Source organism: Rhopalosiphum maidis, chromosome 4, assembly GCF_003676215.2.
Source record: "Rhopalosiphum maidis isolate BTI-1 chromosome 4, ASM367621v3, whole genome shotgun sequence".
NCBI lineage: Eukaryota > Metazoa > Arthropoda > Insecta > Hemiptera > Aphididae > Rhopalosiphum > Rhopalosiphum maidis.
The window spans coordinates 18,896,966-18,919,477 of NC_040880.1; the positions used below are offsets into that span (position 1 = coordinate 18,896,966).

The 22,512-nt window shown below is 27.7% G+C and overlaps 1 protein-coding gene across 1 annotated transcript; it reads right to left on the reverse strand.

Annotated features, from left to right (window-relative positions):
• Positions 1-5,969: 5,969 nt before the first annotated feature.
• On the reverse strand, positions 5,970-20,604 carry LOC113549988. The gene is made up of 6 exons (XM_026951550.1): positions 20,151-20,604; positions 14,749-14,841; positions 10,714-10,861; positions 7,677-7,807; positions 6,903-7,049; positions 5,970-6,489 (listed from the first exon to the last, which is right to left on the reverse strand). The coding sequence occupies exons 1-6, from the start codon at positions 20,227-20,229 to the stop codon at positions 6,338-6,340; spliced, it is 750 nt and encodes a 249-aa protein (XP_026807351.1). The 5' UTR covers positions 20,230-20,604; the 3' UTR covers positions 5,970-6,337.
• Between the last annotated feature and the right edge of the window lie 1,908 nt (positions 20,605-22,512).

Below are 22,512 nucleotides of genomic sequence, written 5' to 3' on the forward strand. Positions count from 1 at the left end.
TAGGTATACGAGTATAATGGCTGAATAAGTGGTTACAAAATAGTAAATACTAAATAATCATGTATTAATGTTAAAAATACAAAAAAAATATCTAACAATTTGTATGACAAAATTATACTTCAATAATACTTTAATTTAGTATAATTAGTAATTATTTAGTAATAGAGCTTTTCATCGAGATGGGATTCACAAAGAGCTATATTTCATAGTTATGTTAATTGTTAATTACTTGTTTGTAATTAAAAGTGACTTGTAATAATTTTAATAGGACTCGTTTCGTTACAAATCCGTTTCGTGCATGGTTGCCTGTTGATTGAGTATACGTATACAATATTTTACATTATATATTTTTTTAATGTTTAATTAAAAAGGCGTTTTTTAATTTGCTCGACTGTTGTTAAGTCTTTGGGACACAAGTTACTTTTTAAAACGCTTGTATTGATTAACATTTAAATATTGAATAGTGCAGCTGTCTGATACATTAAATTTATTGAGTTCAACTTTAAAACTATCTTAATTTCATACAGACTTATCATCTTACGAAGTACGCAAGCCGATAAACCTACATAAACTGTGACCTTAATTATACATAAATCGTGTATTTTATTCACTGTCACAATATTTATAAAAAAAAAAAAAAAAATGCTAACCTCTCGGTAATCAAGTATGAACGCAGTTGTAAGAACTGGACAGATAAACGCATTGAAGCGCGTGCATTTGTGCAAAAACCATGTACACTGACAAGACGACGAATACAAATTATCTAATTATAAATTTTTTCAGACTTGGAAATCAAATAATATTGATCGATAATCTCAAATGCGCATTTTATTTATTTCGTTAATTTATATTCATTTTTTTCTTTACTTTCGAAATGTTGCTAGCTTGTTTCACTGGAATTACAAAACAAAATAATCGTGATTTCACGGAACAATCAATATTTTCTGCAGTTTTTCAATATAATAATATTTTTTTATAGTCATTTAAGATAAATAGGTACTAGAATATTAACTTACTGCCCCGATATAATAGCTAGTTTAACTTATTGAGAAGGCGTCGATTGTTACTCGTTACTTGTTTTAGTAACTATATCGCGCTCAATTGACAGTTCAATACAATCCAGCTATACGAATTAAGCTAACAATAATTGGCGGGTCATGAGTGCTTATGATTGCGTTTGCGAAGAAAAAAATAATAATAAATGTTTGCGATCGCTCCACGTACAATAATATAACAAAAGTACTATGTGTTGAATGTTCGTCGTCGTCGGCGTGCAATATATTACTGCAACTACTGATGCAGCAGCAGCACGCAGACGCGTGATGACAATAATAACAATAATACACGTAATTGTTTTCCCAAAGACTACGACGGTGTTTTATAGAACGACAAAGACAATTAATAATCGATTATATTATTACCTACTAATAATAATAATATTGTACCACATGCGTTTTTATTCTCCTCTGTGTTTTTAAAACATCTGCTCGGCGTGTACAAGTGCGTGTGCACACGGGTTGATTGCCCTCGATATTACCGTTATGTGAACCACTGACATTCTTCCGTCGCATCACAGCAGCCGCGGCGACTACCGGGCCCTGTTGCGCGTGCTCTTCCGTTATCGTGAATCGTAATTCGTAGATTTACCTCTTGAAGACAATAGGCCAACCGGCAGTGATTAAACTCGTATACGCTTCTACGCGCACTTGTTATATGCGTACGTGGATATATTTATATATATTTTTTTACGCACACTCCGCAGAACTCGATCGCTGATGACACGCGTACATACAACAAACGCGAGATCCGCCGACGCCCGCCGCCGCTGCGCCGTGTACAGTTGATATAATTATTGGTAATATTATGGTGATGACGGCGACATCAATATAATATGGCCGGAAGATCCGGACCTCGCCGTAATTGCTATAGCGGCACTGATGAGCTTTGTCATCGGAAACCGACAACCGGCCGTTTATCGGCCGAGTAGACACCATCGGTCTTTATTATATTATAATCGATTTGAATAAACTCGATCGACGAAAAAATATGTTTTCGCGGCGATATAATTTTCCCTGAATATTTACGTTTTCGATCGAAATGGAAATTCTGCGTGTGTACTATATGATAATCGAATAGATTAGACGTTTATAAATGCGGTTAATGCAATAAAAACAGAGTTACGTTATGGTTATGGTACTTTGTAATATTAATAATAGATATTAGTTAAAATATGACGTTAAGGTACTAGTTATAGAATGTTAAGGAATATTGCAGGACCTCATATGCCGATCCAATAAAATTGTATTCGTAGACACAAACACAGACTATTTTCTAGTCTCCGTGCTGGTATCTTTGTTTATTTGCATATAAACACATTCCGGGCTAATCCAGTCACAATTATCGAACAAAAATTACCTCCATATATATAGCTTCGATTAGTATTGTGTATTATTCGTTTTAAACAATTTAAATTATTATTGATTTTTGAGACTAAGTCGTGCATAATATATCTTAAAATATTGTTTCTCCCCGGTGAATACAAAAACTCCTGAGCATTATAAAACAAGTCTAATGCTAATCAAGATTTGTCACATCAAAACAAATCAATAGATATATTATAATATGAATTACTCATATACGCGTGACATGCTAATCGTGAAAATGCAAAATAACTGTATCCATACAGGTTTTATGTTAATATGTAGATTGTAGGTATGTATAACTACATTATACAGCCATCATCGTACTTTTCAAATATTTGAATACAATTAAAAATTTTAAGTTTTAGTAATATTTTATTATACATTTTGTGTATCATGGTGTATACAACCAAATATATACAGACACAATTCACGAGCAATATTTTTAATTTTGTTTATTCTTTCGGTTAGAATTTAAGTTTAATTCGTTTCAAATGTACTGAACTATATACTTTAGTTAAACAACTTTTTATAAAAAAAATATTTATAATATACAAAAAAAAAAGAACGTTTTAAACAAACAAGACTTGTTTTTTATTACTTTAAAAAAAACTTTTTTGCCACCCTGAGTACAGATTTGCTTGTCGTATGTGGTATACTGTATACTTGTTAAATATACCTCTCGTCCACTAAATCATTTCACTTAGTCGATGTCGACAACGATTAAAATTAATCTTGATAAAAGTCTGCTTATACATAAAAAAAAAGTGCCATAACTTATGTAGTTGGATTTGGCAAAAAATGCACTATGAGATGAATAGATGATGATCGGTCATAATATTCAAAGTTTAGTTTGTGATGTAAGTTATGTTACGTTATTTTGTTTTGTATTATCTGATTTGACTTATTCAAACTGGCACATTATTATATTTATAAGAACATACCGACGTTCGATTTATACCTACGTATTTATTGTATGATGTTTTACTAAATAATATACAAAAATATGTATATTTTAATTATATTTACACATTATGTATTTATTCTTATTTGAACTGAATTATTCAATTAATACTGTAAACTTGGTCGTAATATGATGCATAAAAACGTGAATAAGTGAACCGCGTGTTATGACGTATGTATATAACGTGTAATAAACCGGTTACAATAACAATAAAAAAAAAAATACCAATAAACCTCAATTTCGGATCCAAAATTCTTCTATAGGTACTGACAAAAAATAGTACCCATTTAAGCATTTATTTGAGTTCTTATTTGAAATTTGTAATAAAATAATTTTTAATTTACGCATTTAATATATATGATAAAAATAAATATAGGTACTCATTTTAAATATATTTCAAAAGTATTTTTAGCAATTAATATAAGTTTTAGTGCCTACAATACAAACATGAAAAATTATTTTTGTTAATTTCAATAAATTGTTTTATTTAAACGGAATTGATATATTCTGATGTAACAATATCGAAGAACAAAAGTCTTTAGATGTTTTGTAGCAGTATTAAACATACCAAATTAAAACGTAATATACGTAACATTATGAAATTTAAAAACATATTCCAAAATACATTATTTTTTTTCAAATAACATTTTAAAATACCGACCCTTGTCATATTCAGAAACTATGTTATAATTAGTGTGACGTGATATACTGTCAGACTATATTTAAGCTAGTATCTTTAATTCATTTTAAAAACCCATTTACTCGTTTGTTATGATTGAACCATCAAGACGCCAAATATCCGCTAGTGAAACGAAAAACAAATTATTAATTATAAACACGTGCAAAAACTTAATTATCAAACGATTTCACTGGAATTTTGAAATAAATTATGTACACGCCCCCACAGGAATTGAGTATGTTTAAAAATAAATGTTATAATATTATATTATGATTATACGCTCTATTAAAAAAAACTGATGTGTTGAATAAAACGTATCTAAAAGCGGTATTTGTTACAAGTCATTAATTTCGTGGTTAGTTTTTATGATCGATTAAATTTACTATTAGTGTAAGTACCTAACTACTACAAAACCATTAGCTTTTCATGCGCACATATTTATATTATACATGTAGCGTCTAATTTCCACGAATTCACGTTGAGTTAACAGGTTATACAAACTAAAAGTAAACCTTCTACCTTCTAAAGGATGAAACCTAAGCACGAATAACGGCCATAAAATATCTATTAAATACATGATATGAAATAAATTCTTTTAAGTCAATATTCCATGTAAGAAATTATTTTCTATATCACCCGATCACCTTTTTTTTCGAGAGACAAAGGGGTAGGGATTATCTTACTCGTCAAATATGAAAGTTGAAAAGTTTCCGAAAAATGTCCTGGTTACAGCACTGTTTTTAATCCTTATATTTAAAACCATTATAATTGTATAAGCTGTCTGTGTCTCACGCATAGTGTATATAATCAAAAATAACCTGCTATACAGCAAGGTTATTTCCGCGGATTTTTTTTATTTATATATTTGACATTATGATTGAATTACATATTTATAATACTATAGATAGGTAATTAAAAATTAAAAATTCATACTAATAAATAAACAATTGATCGTAAGATTTAAAAAGTCCATTATATAAGTGCACACATATTTTTTTGTGTTTTTCAAATAATATAACCGTTTTTATTTTATTATATCCATTATTATAATAAAATATTAAGAAAATAGTCGAGAAGTGTATAATTATAGAGTATATACTCAATATCGAGAGCTTCTATAGTCAGTGGGCATAAAGATACTTCTTATAGAAGTAATTGCAATAACTAGGTTCGATTTTGCGATCGACGACAATGACCATTTGTAACTTTTGAGGCATTCTTATAACAAGGAAGTGTTCATATGAAAAAAAACATCATTGTATAATCAATAATACATTTTTCATTTCATTCAAAATTTAAAATTGAATACTGACGGACGGCGGTAAATGTCACTGCAGAACAATATAATTATTGAATATGACCTTCTAATGACTGATTCATACCAATAAAAACACTAAAAGAGTGATAATTTATTTTAGTGCATTGTATGTGTAAAATATATGACAAAATAAATTAGAAGAAAATAATTTATGAAATACCTACGTATGTACCTAATATGCAATATGTCAATTTTAATAACATGAAAATTACAAAAATATAATATGATAATATACGATATTAAATTAAATAGATATTGGTTTATGAATATAGTAAAATTTTGAATCTAAAAACTTATCTAAGAAGGTACGTAAAAAAGTTATTCTTATGACATAATATCATATGTTTATACACCCGCTGTTACCTATTTGGTTTTTAACAATAAATTCATAATAAAAACATTAATATTTAAAAAAATATATGATTCTTTCATATTATTTTATATGAGTTTTAATCCTTAATGATATCGCTCAAAATACACATGAATAATAATTAAAAAAATTATATGATATGATATATAGATGATAGATGTTGTCAAAAACATAATATCACGAGTAGCGAATTATAAAATATTATTAAATAAGAGTTATAGTATATATTTTATAGCAATCCAAAAATAATGTAATCAAGTCTTAAAATGCACATAAGTATCATAATATTAAATTTAGGCTGTAGAAATTTAATTTTTGGCTAACAAAAAAAACCTTAAAATTAAGTTACTATACTATATAAGATGAATAAAAATAAATCATACTTTTGATGGCAGGGAAAATTCGATGCAAACGAGCCCAAAAGTTTTTTTACGGCATAATATATTACAATTAACGTAAATCAATTTTAAAAAAAAGTAATAATACAAATATAATTATTAACAAAATTAGTCTAAAAAAAGTCCTTAACTACGAGAAAATGAAGCATCTCTTCACATGAAAATGTGCTTTTTATGGTAAAAGTAATTTAATTACTAAAGAAGGTATCTGCGGGAACGTGAGTCAGTAACTGATTGACTATCCTCTTGAAGATTGCTGCCAATTTAGTTCGGAGTTGTGGCATCATTACTTGTAAAACTTCCTGACCGTTTTCACGCAAAAATAAGTTTGTTGCTTCAACTAAAAAAATTAACCAAACATTAAATTAAATTAAATTTAATAAAATCATATTTTAATATTATATAATAGTTATTAATGATTAATTTATCTTGAAATAAAACGGATTATAAATCATAACATACAAGCATATTTTAATTATAATTCATGTCTGATTATATTTGAAATAGATGATTAATTTAACTTATTTTATAATTTAATTTATATAAATAAATATTTAATTTTATGCATGATTTAGTAATTTGGTTTATTTTCCATATTTAACATAATATATGAATTAAATAAATATTTAAATTTTAGTGCAAATATAACATATTATATTTGTATAGTATATATTCATTATAATTTATAACATTTAACTAAATACTGATTTTTCTACATTTTTTAGATATCTAATATTTTTCTTTTGCGCTTACCAATTATCCTGTTGTTGTTGACTTTGCTGACAACCATATATGCTTTTTTTATTACTAAATCAACTTCTAAGAACTCTAAGTTGTAATATTTTTCGGAATCTTTATAATAACTAGACACAAGTCCTTTTGCTGTAGCGGTAACATCACCTAAAATAATACATTAAATTATTTTGTTATTTTTTTAGTAATAGTCATAATATTTAATAAAAATAAATAAACGAATTTTCGGATGCATGTGAAAATTAAGTAGAATATGCTTTATAAAATTATAAAAAATATTTTCTTGTGTAAGTCACATTTAAATATAAAAAATGTTTAATATAATATATTTAAAAAAATATGTATTAATATAATTAATATATTTCAACTATTTTTTTTTTTTGAAAATTGCACTTTTGTTATTTATTAAATAGTAAAGACTAAAAATAAATCAATAAATTAATATCATGATAAATGGGAATTATTAAATACCCAAGAAAGTACATATCATATATTAGGAATAAGTGAACAACATGATATATAATATTGCCAACTATTTACATGATTGATAAATAATAAATTAAAATAATATTTTTTTTTATTTTATATTAAATAGTATATAGTAAATTATAGAAAGTAAAAACATGCTTGAAATAAATGAAATATTATCAAATACACACTTGGTGTACAAGAAAATTTCATTTGAAGTATTAAAATTTTCAAAAACAGATAACAGTGTTATTAATTAAGCAAAATACCAAAAAGCCTTCATTGCGCATAATAAAATATTCAAACCTAAATCTGCGTGGAATGATCCATTTCCGTTAGCCGGTAGTACTAACAAAACTCCAGTACTGGCATATTTCGCGTCCATTGTCATTTTTGGAATTCTAACTTTACCTTCAAATGGAGCATTTGGACGCAATCTAAATAAAAATAAAAATGTTATGAATGAACTATATACGTTTTAGTATATAATAATTGTTTATTGTATTTATTAAATGTTTAAGATAGTGTCAGTTATAAATAAATTATGATAAGTTATAATTATATTATATTATATGAGTTTATTAAAAATATTTTACTTCGCGTTTTAAATATATTAACTAATAAATAATATTGTATTAATTGCACGTACAATATAGATTATAATAAATGTATTATAGAAATATATCAATTAAAAGTAATTGTTGATTATACCACATTGAATTTTTGGTTTAAGCCATTAGTTTAGTGCCTAAAAAATCGAAAAAACTGTTTTTGATCTACCACAGCGCAGCAGTAACACAATTGCATATACATTACGCCTTATTCACAAGATATTATAAACCATAAAGCTTATTTTAGATTTCATTTAAATACTTTATTAATTTATTATACATCAATATTAAGGTATCGATTTAATAATACAAAAACGTAAGACATACATTTTTTTTAGTTGTAATATTTCAATACATATTAATGAATAATGATGTGGTTGTAATATTTATATACGTGCGGATAATATGTATATAGTATATCATATGTTACCAAACCTTGCTGACTAAGTAAATACTCAAGTAATTAAAAGTATAAATTTAAATTGAAAATCAACGAAACATAACAATATATTTATAATAGTATGAATAAACTACGCAAAGCCGATTTTGTCCGACAAAAAATAAACAAATACAAATAACAGCACTCGGCTGTATGTTTAGGATTAAGTTTAGGTATCTCAATTCATAGGTTGAATCGGTAAAGATGTACTTTCGCATTTTTGATAACGAAATGGGTAATCGTATAGCAAATTCTGATAAAAAAATCGGCTTAGATAATCTTCCGCCGCGAGAAAATTAACAGCAAATGTAAACACAAATGTTTGACACGGTCATAATGTACAGTCAAAATAAAACAACATTTAAAGTAAAAAAGTATTTTTATATTTTTTATTGTGCTTATAATTATACGTGCTTGATTTAATATTCTAAAGCAGAATATTTTTCGGATAAGTAGTTTAGGGTAGCAGAATAAAGCGATCTGAGATTTATTATAATCTCAGATCGCTTTATCGTTCGAAATTCGATTTTTATATATCAAAGTAGTCTAATAAATATTCTGCTTCAGAATATGAAATTAAATATGTATGTTAATATGTTATTAATTAAAAATAAAGTAAAAATTAAAAAAAAATTAACAATACTGTAGATAATATAAGAACGATGTTATTATTTTATGATGTGCCTATATTTTACACTTAAAATAAATAATTTTTGAAAATTAATTTTTTTTTATATATATATATAAAGTGTTTGAAACTATTACAAAAAAAAAACATTTTTATAAATTTAAAGGAAAAACGAATAAAATATTTGTTTTGTATTGCTTAATAAAAAATGTTCTTTCCCAACATTGTGCGCCATAGGATACACCTACATTATACGTATTAACTATTTCCTTGGTAAATTATCCAGGGACAGGAATTGAATCTACAAAACTATGCTCAAAACCTATACTGACGTATACTTTTCAGAAAATTTATAAAAACATATTCAATGATTGTATAAGTGGGCTAAGAACCAACTTGTGACAAAAATACCAATTTCAGTTTTATGGGTTGAATTTTTTAGTGCTTGCCTAAATTGTATTATAAAAAGAATCTCTTAGAAAATTTACAAATTTCTTGATCCAGTGGTTTGAACAGTGTGTTAATATGTAAACCAATCAGTTTATATAAATTACATACTGGTTGAATAATGTTATAAAATATTCATTTATAGTTCCATAGCAATTACCAATTATATAGAGTCTCATTAATAAGTTATAACTTATAACCAATCAGTTATTCATTATACAAATAATACGAATACCTTAATACCTGTACAACATTTCAACAATAACAATAATAATAGAACAACTTAAGTAATCTGTAAAAACCATAATTGAAAATAAAATAATAATTACACTGCGATTATAAACAGTTTGATGCAAAGGTTAAACGAATGAGAATGACTATTGGAAATAAATTCTATACTAGCGCAAACAACTATTGTTTAAAAATTACATCAAATTAATTTTTTTTTTTAAATTAATTATTATTCAATTGTTTAACTTGTCATATTGATTAAATAAATAAATAAAAATCATGGTCAAATAAAAAACGAAAATTCGGGCAAGTCGCTCTGATGTATAGACGTATAGTCTGTATTTGATTTTGAGTGTATCTCGTCATTGGATGTGTTAAATTGCAATTCAATGATAAATTATTGCACACTCAAAAATATTCTAATCAGGGACGGTGTGTTATAGCCTCTAGTTCTAAGGATATTTTTAAATGTAATTATATAATTACTATAATTTATATTTTTATTAATATAATACAATACTATTTAAACTATTTTTTGCCAAAAACATTGCGTTTTATTTATAAAAAAAATTATTATATGATATTATATCGTTGTTACCAATGTATAAATCAATATTATACATACCATAAAATGACTGTAGCAAATATATTTAAAAATTAAATTTTATGTAGAACATTTTAAAAAAGGTTTATAGTTATATTTAAAAAATCCGAAAAACAGAACTTGAATAACTGAATAAATTTATCACAAAAGTTAAAAATGGGGGTGAGCATGCTTGGGGAATTACTCTGAATATACTGAATACTCATTCTAAAAGTTCAGTTGAATCAGTATTTTTTTATTAAAAAATTATTTTTATTTTCGTTATTATCACATCACGGTTTTTGATCGATTTGCTAATCTAACTTACTCGCTTGGAACTAAAATTTCGCTTCAACTATAAAAATACTTTATCGATAAGCTAAAACTGAAATATTTCAACTTACAACACTTTTTGAATAGAGAAATTGCTAGCTCCATACAAATCAATATCCCTCAACGTTATCTTGTAGCCATTAGATCCACCGGTAATTGCTAAACTCAACGAATCCATCCTGAATGGTTCCACGGGCGGCAGTTCAATTTCATCGATTCCTATAGACAAAATATGTTATTATCAATTCAATCTAATAAAAAAATTAAATAAATTTTGTACCTATGTACATATATATTTTTTTTATTATGATATTTATTACCTTATAATAAAAAGTAGTTATTATAACTCAACACTTAAAGATTATAGCATACATAAATTAATTAAGTAATCTAATTAGATATGTGTCACTGTTTTAATAAATTAAAAGTAATTAGATAGAAATAATAATACATAAGGACGAAAATGAGGAGATTAATTAATGAAATAAGATCTGAAAGAAATTTAAATAGCAATATGCCGATATGTCGTTACTAAAATTATTGGATAATATAGTACAATACAATTATTAGTCAGTAATAGAGGCTTATAAGAAGGTCTAATTTGAAGAGAAGGTGAGTTAAGAAAAGATGACGTGTGTATTTTATTTAGAATGTAATTATTTGGCTGATTGGTTTTACGCTGCTTGAAGTGAGATTTGTACGTCGTTTAAATACTTTGTAGTTGGAGGCAAAATTGTCCGCCTCATAATAGGACACGCTTGGCAGATCTATTTTCGTCTTTCGTGCATATTTCGGAGTTGTCGTCTTCCCCGAACTTGACACAACGGTCTATATTCCTAGCAGTTAGGACATTGTGGTACTTACAGTTATTTTTATAAAGTATTTCCACTTTAATTATGGAGTGCAGTAGCGAAAATAGGTTGAGGATATTCTTTTATTGTTGTTGTCGGTTTTTAGGTCTACAAAAATACGTAATATAGGGAGCGGATGTCCGTTATCATTAACGCTCGTGACGCGTTGAACATAATGATCTAGTTCGCTTAGGGCCTCAGTTATATCGGAGATGAGTGTTGGATGGTGAATATTTCTAAAAATTACCCTCAACGATTGATTCGGGCGTACTTAGTATGAGAGGAACCTGGCATTTGTCACAGTCAGATAATTCGCTATTAAAATATTATGATTTCAGCGTTCATGAGGGTGAATAACTAGACGACGTAAACTTGCACGAAAAATCACTGTTACCGATGAGACGGATCAACGTGTTTTTGAATGCAGACTGCAGAGTATTCACGTGGGAAGTCCATAAAATTACTATACTTTTTCGAAATTGTCTGATCTGGTTCATTGAGTTAGATACACGTGGTGTCGAGTTCAACATTGGACAAAATTATTGGGCGAGCAGGACTTAGTTTTCCATATTGAATATTTGCGAATTTGAAAACGATGGAAGCGTCCGTTTGGGCTTAGTGTTTTGATGATACAGCTAGCTATGTTAAATTATTCGTGTTGAAAGTTGGCGCATTCGACAATAAAAAATTCGTAACCGAATAGTTATGCCATAACAGAACGAACATTTCGGTTATCGAAACATATACGTATGATTATATTACGGGTTGACAGCTAAACGTTGTACGATGTATGACATCATATGTATATTATGCACGTGGAACATTTTTTACATCAAATTATAAATTAATCATATTACATTTATTTTAATAACAATATACAACAATGTACTTATTAAAGTTTAGTTGTATAAAAAATAAAATATTATTGTACACTGTAATATCGTATTACAAACTAAATATAACAAATAGTTATACATAGTTAATCTTACAACCTATGTATCCAAAATATTACTGATAGCTAACTGCATTTTAATTGTTGATGCTAATGTTTTAATATAATATAAATCATTTGTTTCTGGTTTTCTACATATAGTACTAATACTTAACAGATGCCTTTATGTAAGCTTTTTAACCCTTAGGTAAACTTACATAATACATTTTAAAAGAAAAGGAAAGTAGATAACCGCTCTACTGTAAAGTATACGTGAAATTAGAATTCAACGATCATTGCATACCAAAAAACTAACCCTAAGCAACTATGGCTTGTACATCTATACAGAATGATTCTTTTATCATTAAACACTCATTATTTCGTCAAATATTGTCTTTTTTTTCATTTTTTTTTTTCAAAAAATTTTGTTTTCTAGCTTTTCTCAAACTGTATAAAATTTTTATTTTTATTTCACCTTTTTATTTAATAATGAAACCACTATCAACTAGATTTTCAAATGGTAACATATATTTAAAATGAACTAAATTGATAGGGTTATTTTTTTTATAAATTTTAACGTTTAAATAATTATTTTTCGTTAATTTTTTAGCGAAATTTAGCTTTTTTAAGTTGGACGGTTTTCATTTTTATAATACTTCTTGTTCCATAGTATAATTGTACGTAATAAATTCGTTATCAACTATCGGCGCAGTGATGAATTTTGTACCTATAGTTACCAACGACTCTCAGCTGTAATAACCTGTAGGATGAATAGCTAAAAACTTCAAATCGCCCAACTTATTAGCTTAAATTCACTGACGATTAAATGAAAAATAATAATTTTAACGTTTAAAATTCATAAAAAAAATAGCCCTATTATTTTATGATATTTTAAAGATAGGTTGCCATTTGAAAATCAAAAGTTGATAGTAATTTCACTATTAAATATAAAAGCGAAAAAAAAATTGAAAAAGTCAACACTTTTTGAAATACGAGTAATGAGTGTTTAATGATAGAGGAATCACTTTGTATATTACTAGGTATAGTTTATTAAAGTTATATAATATACATGCTGCTATATTGTAGTCATTTATTTTTTACAAGTATCACGGTAAGATGAAAAGAATGCAGTTATTTTATTATTAATATTTAATTATTATACTGTACCTACATGTTTATAAAATATATTATTTTTATTAACTTTTGAGTCAATATCTACTTAGCGTGAATAGGCTCGTGGTATAAATAGACAATAGCATAAAATGAATCAAAAATCCAAATGTTTTGAAAATATCATTGTGTATATAAAATATAGTAATAACGTCCAAGTTTCAAAACCCCATTATATTAATATTTTTAAATTATTACTAAATAACTAAAATTGTTCTTATTCGGTTAAATATTTAATTTTGTTTTTCCCAATTATTATGAAAAGGATTGGGATTTTTTTCTTTCAACCCACAACCATCAACTCAGTTTACTTTTCAACTAAGAAAATTATTTAAAATTAAAACCTAAACATTTTTACAGTTGTGTTTGTCATCACGACAGACACATAAAAAAAATTATATACCAATGTACAATCAATACAATATTCATAGCTCTGCTCAGAATTTAAAATAAAAAAACAATAATTAAATGTTGTTCTATTAATTGTCATATTGTCTGTGTTGTTGAGCTATTGGTTTATCCAGTCGTTGGGAATGTTATGTCAGTTAAGACTTTTTACGGTTTCCGCGTATTAATTATGTTTATAATTTTGAAATGAAAATCACTGTTATTATTTATAATAATTTTTGGTTGCGCGTTTTAAGGATTTGTTATCAAGTATAAACAATAAATTACTATAGTTGTTAAGGACATGAAATTGTTTCCTCGATAAAGGAAATGCACGCAATGAATATTTAACGAAAAAATATTACGTGTTATCATTGTAATTTCAGAAGAAGAAAAAACCGAACGTTAATACGTTATAATAACATAACAACTCCGTGCAGTACCGCGACGACGGTAGTATAGTACGCGACATTGACCGCATTTCTCGCGTTACGCCATAATAATTGTACGATCGACTACACGAGTGGATGACCCGTATATCGTCTCCAGGGCCCAATACGGCGGCCGATTTAATAATTAAATAATATATAATAATGAAATATGCGATCTTACAATACTGATCACATAAACAACAGCGTACAATAATAATTATCGTCTATGCTAATATATAATATCATGGTTATGTGTATAAAGTATGCATGGGATGTTATACAAATCGTGGGAACATATAGTAGTACAATATAGACATTCCAAATTATATCGCTCACCTTCTTTCAAGTACGGTCTTAAATGATTGATTTCCGCTGCGAGACATTCATTGAGCTTTGGGTCGTTCCGTATGCATTGTTTTATGTAGGGTGCTGTAAAACATTATAAACACGTTAAAATATTTTTATCATCGTAATAAACTCTAATGTTTTATATCATCAATGGTATGAGTACACCCGTTATTTCCCATACCTCTAGACTATAATGCCTACATATTATAATACGACTGAAATCATCTTGCGCGAAGTACAATGTGTAGTTGTTACATCGACAAAATGCACGTTTGAAACAAAAGGCAATGAGCGATGACGATAATAGTGTTTGTCTTACTCTAATTTTCCAACATTTGATAGTTTTTTATGTTTTGACTATGTACAATGTGTAAAACAAAGTAACACAAAATTATACACGGAAATCTCGTATTCGCATTTAATTTATATTTTATTTACACTTTTTATGAAATCGTTAATTTTTACGCAATTTTATATAGGTCGTAGTTTGTAAGAACTTTTTAATAACTGCTTTATTTATTATATCTCAAACTATGAAGCAATAATAACGTACCTAAATTGGCTACATTTATAATAAGAAAATAATTCATTCACCAAGTTATCCAAGTATTTGGATAAAATTATCTGCAAAACGGACAATGACACCAAACAGGAATAATATAATTTTTAAACGTGCTTTATATAAATCACAAGAAACTCGTATGTATGTAATTCTACAGAATTAAAAAATGATTAAAAAATAACAATTAGATATCTAACCTTTAAAACATACCTCACGCAAAAAAAAAAGTACGAAAGATTTCGACTTTTTTAATATTTTAATTGTAAAATATTAAACTATTACGACTTACCTATAACATTAAACTTATTTTTTTACATATCTATTTCTAATCAAGGTAATTAAAAAAATCTAAAATTTTTTTGTAACATAATTTATGATACATACTACTATATATTGTTTTTATAGTTAATTAAATTTTATTAATTACTTTTAATATTTATATTTAGATGAGTTATACCAATAAGTAATAAAATTATAATATATTATTGATCGTACTATTTTTATCTCAATGACTATATAGTCATATATTTTTCTTAAAATGTATTTTAAAGCTTTAAAGACAAATTTTGTAGTTTTATTCTTAAAATTAAGGATAAGTAGTAAGGCTGGAATGCAATAAAAAAACATAATATATTATAGAAATATTAAACATGAGATAACTTATATAACTTATAAGACATACATTTAATAATCAGAACTATCTTAAATTTGGTTAGATTGAATAATAAAATGATATTAAAATACTTTTTAAAAAGCATTATTCTCTATTATTATATTATATTATATACCTATTGTATTGTAAATTTGTATTATTGTATTGTATTATATTGCATGGAATTTTAAGTGTACATCAATAATATGCTTTGTATCAACCATCAAGTATCATCGGAATACACAATAAGATGTTTGCTTTTTAATCGTTCAAGGATTAATTCTATAAGCTACTAATGATCATATTTTCAAAAATAAAAACGATTCAATTGTATTTTGAAGGTGAAAAACCGTTTTTATTTTTTAATGTAGACCAACAATTATTACTTCCGAAATAATTTATATTCATGTTCGATTGACAACTGTCTTGCTTGAGAAATTTAATTTCGTTTAATAAAACGCGATCGTCATTATAATTATTAAATTATAACATTATATCGTAATATAGAACACAACAACAACAACATTCACAACGTCGGTGACGCTGGGAGTTTTGGCCGGATAATTACATTCTGAATAAGTAAATAATTTCGTAAAAGTGCATACGACGCGTTATATTATAATAATTATTGTAATATACTTAGACGTATAAATACCGTCGACCTTCACGTCGCGTGTACGCACATACGTACAGTATTCGATGTCCCGTATCATACTGCCGATACAATTTATTATTATTTAATATTATCGATATGCACGCAGCGTCGCAGTATTGCATAAACCGTAAACGAATATAATATATTAATAAAATACATTATACCTACATTATAAACAAACAACATCTGTACACCTGTGCACGAAGAGTTTCTTCACCAAACGTCTTTTTTTTCTGGTTTCACAAGTTCTACGATATTATTGCCCCCATCGCTACTCAGACAAAGAACTATATACAGGATATTATATTACCTACATTATACCTGCCATCATAACCCGATAACCGTAGTAAACCGACCGAGTAAAAAATGTATTAAATCGTTTATTGTACAGAGTGCTTCGCCGAGCGTGTTCAGTCCACATTGTATCGTTTATTAAATTTTTTTGGAATCGTTTAAAATACCATAGTTTTAATCAAATTTCATAAGTTTTTTTTTTTTTTTAGATCGTAATAGATTAATATTAACAAGTAATTACTGTATCTTTAAATCCTTGTAATTGCGTCCATGTTATCTACTAAACATATTATTTATCATCATAATTGCTTATTAGGAAGTTTAAAAACCCAGAAAGCTCTCGTTTAAATTTCGATTCGGTTATATCAACAATGAAAAAAAATAGTTTCTAAATGTTTACATAGTCTAACGAGTAAAAAGGGTGGTTCTCGTATGAAAAAAAAAAAGAAGTTTATTGTATGGTCTTGAAATCTTAGTGTTTGAAAATATGGTTTTTGAGTATAGTTAAAAGTTCCAAAAATCAGAATTTAAATAAATGCATAATGGACAAAATGTGGTTAATCGTGTACAATACATGTTATCATATTCGTAGCCGGCTGCATCTTCGGTGGAATCGAAAATCATTATTATCGAACTGGCGCGGTATAGTTCTGTTGCAGTGTACCCACCTATAATAGTAAATTATAGTGTGATGGTATTCATAATATAATCCATTTGAAAACGTTCTTATCGCGAGGGGCTATTAGCCAACTTCGGGTCGAACACCGGGTCGGTGTCTGCGTGCATAGGTGCGTCTCGTGAATGATGCAACGCAGCGGTGACTGGGACTGTAGTATACCAATAACGGCGATACCGGTCCTCCGCAGCAATTCAATCAGGTCGATTCAAACATGCGACCGGTTTTTCATTCGATCCATTATTATTATTATTATTATTATTACTATTTTTTCACTGTTATTGTAATTAACATTTTTTGTCGTCGTATAAAATATGTTTAACAGCATAAGTTTATAGATCATACTGTGATAGACAATTTTGATTTTTCGAGTCAAATATTTGTATAATTAAACTAAAAATCTAAATATAATATAAAATCGGTGAAAAATGATCATTAAGTTGTCGGTAGAAGTTTTCAGATAGATTGAACTGAAAGCGAAATTCACCTATTTTTCATAAAATCTTACACATGCAATTGCAATTACGAATTGAAAAAATTTAGTCAATATTATAAATTATATATTGTGTGTATGTGTTAAATTTTTTAGTTCATGGAATGCGGTAAATGTAAAAAGTTGCGACTAATCCATAAACTGTGCAACTGCTATAGTTATACTGTTATTCTACGGTATTATATAACTATATTCGTACCAACGACCTGATTAATTACACTGAACTTCAACGTCTATTAATGTATGTATTACTGCGAGTTTACATAAAACCGTTTACAAAATGTATTACAAAATATCTTATGATTTCCATATGATATGTATTATGGAATATTGAATATTTTACTATTGGTGAAACACCTTTATAATGTGTATAATATATATATATATAATGTTGATGCAACGCATTTTATCGGTCATCGACGGAGTCGTCATAAGATAATTATATTATCGATTGCGATTTTCTTGAACGGCAGTTATTACCCGCTGTTCGCAACAGTTGTAATTCGTAATACTATGACAGTATGAAGCTATGTGAAAATTGAAAGGATAAATTCAACTAAGATAAACACAATACATACGATGCGTATACTTCATAAACTGAAAAAAACCAGACATTTGATATTTTGTCAAGTATTTAGGCACATAAATAGGAATTAAGATATACTAACATGCCATACGTCGTACAAAAATGTATTTGTGTACACGCGTATTTGCAGATTGCAAATATCCGAAAAATAATATCCCTGTTGTAATAACTGTGCCTACATGTCAACCATATACAAATTTTTTCGCCAACACGTGATGATAATAACGAATTTTAGTTAAAACTAGTTTTTTTCTTTATCTTTTAATTTTAATCATTGTAATTATTAACACGGTTCGTGTGAAATGTTGTGTTTAATCTTAAAAACAACTGATACAGTTATTGCCTGTCTATAAACAAATTGTGCATACCTATTTATTCGTAATAGCTTTGAAATCGTAAAAAAATACAAAAAGATGTGTTATTAAGCCAAGATAAATAGAGTAAATACGAGTCATTCGCAAAAAAAAAAACTATTTAATAACAAAATGATAATATTTTATTATCGTGTCGATCTACTCGTATAGCAAATAACCCATACAATACTAACGTATATTGCACAGACATTCTGTGATAATGAATAGGTACAGACGGTTTAGTAAATAGAAAGATACCTCTAATTTGACATAGAATATGGTGTTGCAGTTTTATTTAATACGCATAACAGAATGCAGATTATCAGAAATATGGTATTTTAATTTGTGATAATATTTTGCATGTCATACATTGCTCTCTTGCAAACACCTAGATAAAAATAATGGATTCAGAATTATTATTTTTTTATTTGTGTAATAGCTCAATAATGAACATAATATAGTTTACATTTTATTATTTTATACATTTTTCTATTCTAGTTAAATATACATACAACATACTAGGTACTAATTAAAAAATTAACTTTAAATATTACTGAACACGATTACACAGTAAAACCAAAAAGACCAAAAATTTGTCTACTTCATAAATTAAGAAGTTTCAGATTTACGAGGGTATAATCGATGCTACATTTTATAAATTATAAATTATATATATATACATATATAATCAAAACTGTATGTTTAAAACTTTTTACCTTATGATATTGTTTAGACAAATTAAAAATTACTTTTGATTTTTCCAAAGCTTAAACGCATTAACCATATTATACTGTTAAAACGTATTATGACTATACAAAACCGAGAGATGTTTTCATTTTCTATAATATTTTAATTACGTTTGAGGTTTGTACCGCATTTTACACTCGTGGGTGGTGTATTGACGGTTACACGAATTACGGCTATATAACGAGCATACTTGATAATATGACCCACTTGTCGTCGTTTTTCCACTCTCACTGAACCGTCGTGTCACAGTTGACGAAAACAGGTTTTTGTGCAGAAAAGTAAAAACGGCACCACATCGGTAGATCGTAACAGAACCCTTATGCGCTAATCGAAATACAACATAAAACATATTTACTAATATATTAGACTTACGTATGACTTTTGATTTTTCCGCCTGGACGTACACCATGGCGACGGCCACGATGAAAATGGTCTGCAAGTAGTCGATCATTATTGAACAGTAATCGATACAGGTAAAGGTGGTACACAAATGAGGGTTTCAGTTACAGTTTTGCGACAAGGTCTTTTCGTTTTATGGAAAAATGAGAAATAAATCGTTTTGAAAAAAAAAACTCGGAATCATGAAATACGAGATTCGCGAACAGTCGAAAATCGAAAAACTTGTGATGACAGCGAGAATAATATTATTATGTATTGTACGATTATCGAATACCTGACAACGACAATCGATGTGAACGACAATGGGTAATAATAACAATAATAATTTTATATTTTTATGTGTACGCGCGTGTCCGACTAATGTGGTGTGTGGCTGGCTGCTGGCGGTAGGTCGTCGTGACGTTCGCAGACTCAGCCGGGACAGTGGCCAAGAAACGGTTTTATTCGGTTGCCGTGCTCCCAGAGGTTCCCTACCATCGGCGCCGCAAAACCCTACTCGTCTGCCGGCAGGCGCCTGTATAACCACCGTTCTAGTAGACTATACGACTTATTTATTATTATTATTTTTCGATTTTTTTTTTTTTTCTGGTTGTGAAATATCAAAACATACACCTGACGCGGACGCATATACCTATATACGTATAATAGTATTATACATCGTTATAAATAGGACTGTTGCTTTCTCGCCGCGCGATATTTATCTCGCCTGCTGCACCGCAATGTCTTATACTATATATATATATATATTTTTCACACCGTCTACCTATGTGGAAACGAGTAACGTCCACGCGGCTATAAAGTTCAAATTTTTGTACCGATGACTACCTATAGCTGGTAGCTATACACCTATATATATAACATTAATTATCATTTTACGTTCGGCCGGTACATAATATTGTGTGCACAACGGTCAACAGCCCCCGGGCAGCAAGGCCACCGTACATGATGTTATATTTAATAACGCAGTTCGTGAGACTTTTATGTATCGATTAGACGATGATACGCGTTCCAATTTCGAGTGAATCCGACGAGAAAATGTCACGCGTTTGTCGTGCACGAGTCCCACCACAGTTCGGTAAATTGTTGTGCGACCGTATCGATAGGTATACACACCCGTTTACGGCGGTGCTCCAAGTGGTGAAGCCGTACATTGTATTTTAATTTTATCATAAATTTTAAATGAAAACGTAATCAAATCAAAATTCGAATCGAATGTATGTTTATAGTGTTGGGTTTTTATTACACATAAAAATAATGAAAATGCGTTTCATGTTTTAATATCAAATATCGAACATAGATACAATGGTAAAATAAATATAATATGTAATAGATGTCACCGTGTATATAAATAATATATGCGTACGCTCAAATTAGCAAACAAAAAAGTCCAATTAAAAAATATGATATGCACAGGTATTATATAATTAGTGTTATGTATTATTATGAGTTATAACTGAGGAAGCATTGTGATAACAGTTATCATATATCGTCGTTGATTTTATACGAAAAAATAATAATGTCGCTCTGCCGCCGTACACGAAACATCGTAATGGATGTATTAAATTTGAATTAAATTAAAATAAATCAACCTATATTTCTAAAGACCTGTTGATCTGCTTGACATTTAAAACAAAATAAATAAAAACAAATATTTCCAGACGAAAGTGTCGCTAATGAGCTGTCCACGAACGATTCATCTGTTACGTACAAGTAATATTGTACACATTTTGTTTTATGTTTTTTATTGTTTTATTAACAATGTATGTGCGTATCGCATTTATTCATTGTGCCATCAGGTATAGATTGTAAATTTCATTTAAAAATAAAAATATTTCTTAAGATATTCTTATATGTACATACATATTATAGTAATAAAGTAGGTAACGAATTTTTGCCAAAAGCAAATCGCATACATTGTGTAATAATTATTATAATATTATTTCATATCATATTATATCATTAGGTAGTTGTTAGTAACATATACAGACGTATCATACTAGTGCATAAGACAATAAAAATAAGTTCACGGGTTGTATAAATAGACAATGGATTAAGAATTAAGATAAATACAAATACTTTAAAAATATAATTTTTGTATGTAGAAAATAATATATTGATATACATACAACTTTTAAATCCCTGAGAACCATTTCTTTTGAATTACAACAAAATAACTAAATATGTTCTTCATCGTTTAAATATAAAATTTTGAAAACATTTTAACTTGAAATATCTATAAAAATGTTCTAATTTTAGGTAAGAATAACTCAGGAAAAACCTTGTATTAAAATAATATACTTTAGCTATTAAGGTTGAATATTTTATACATTTTTAT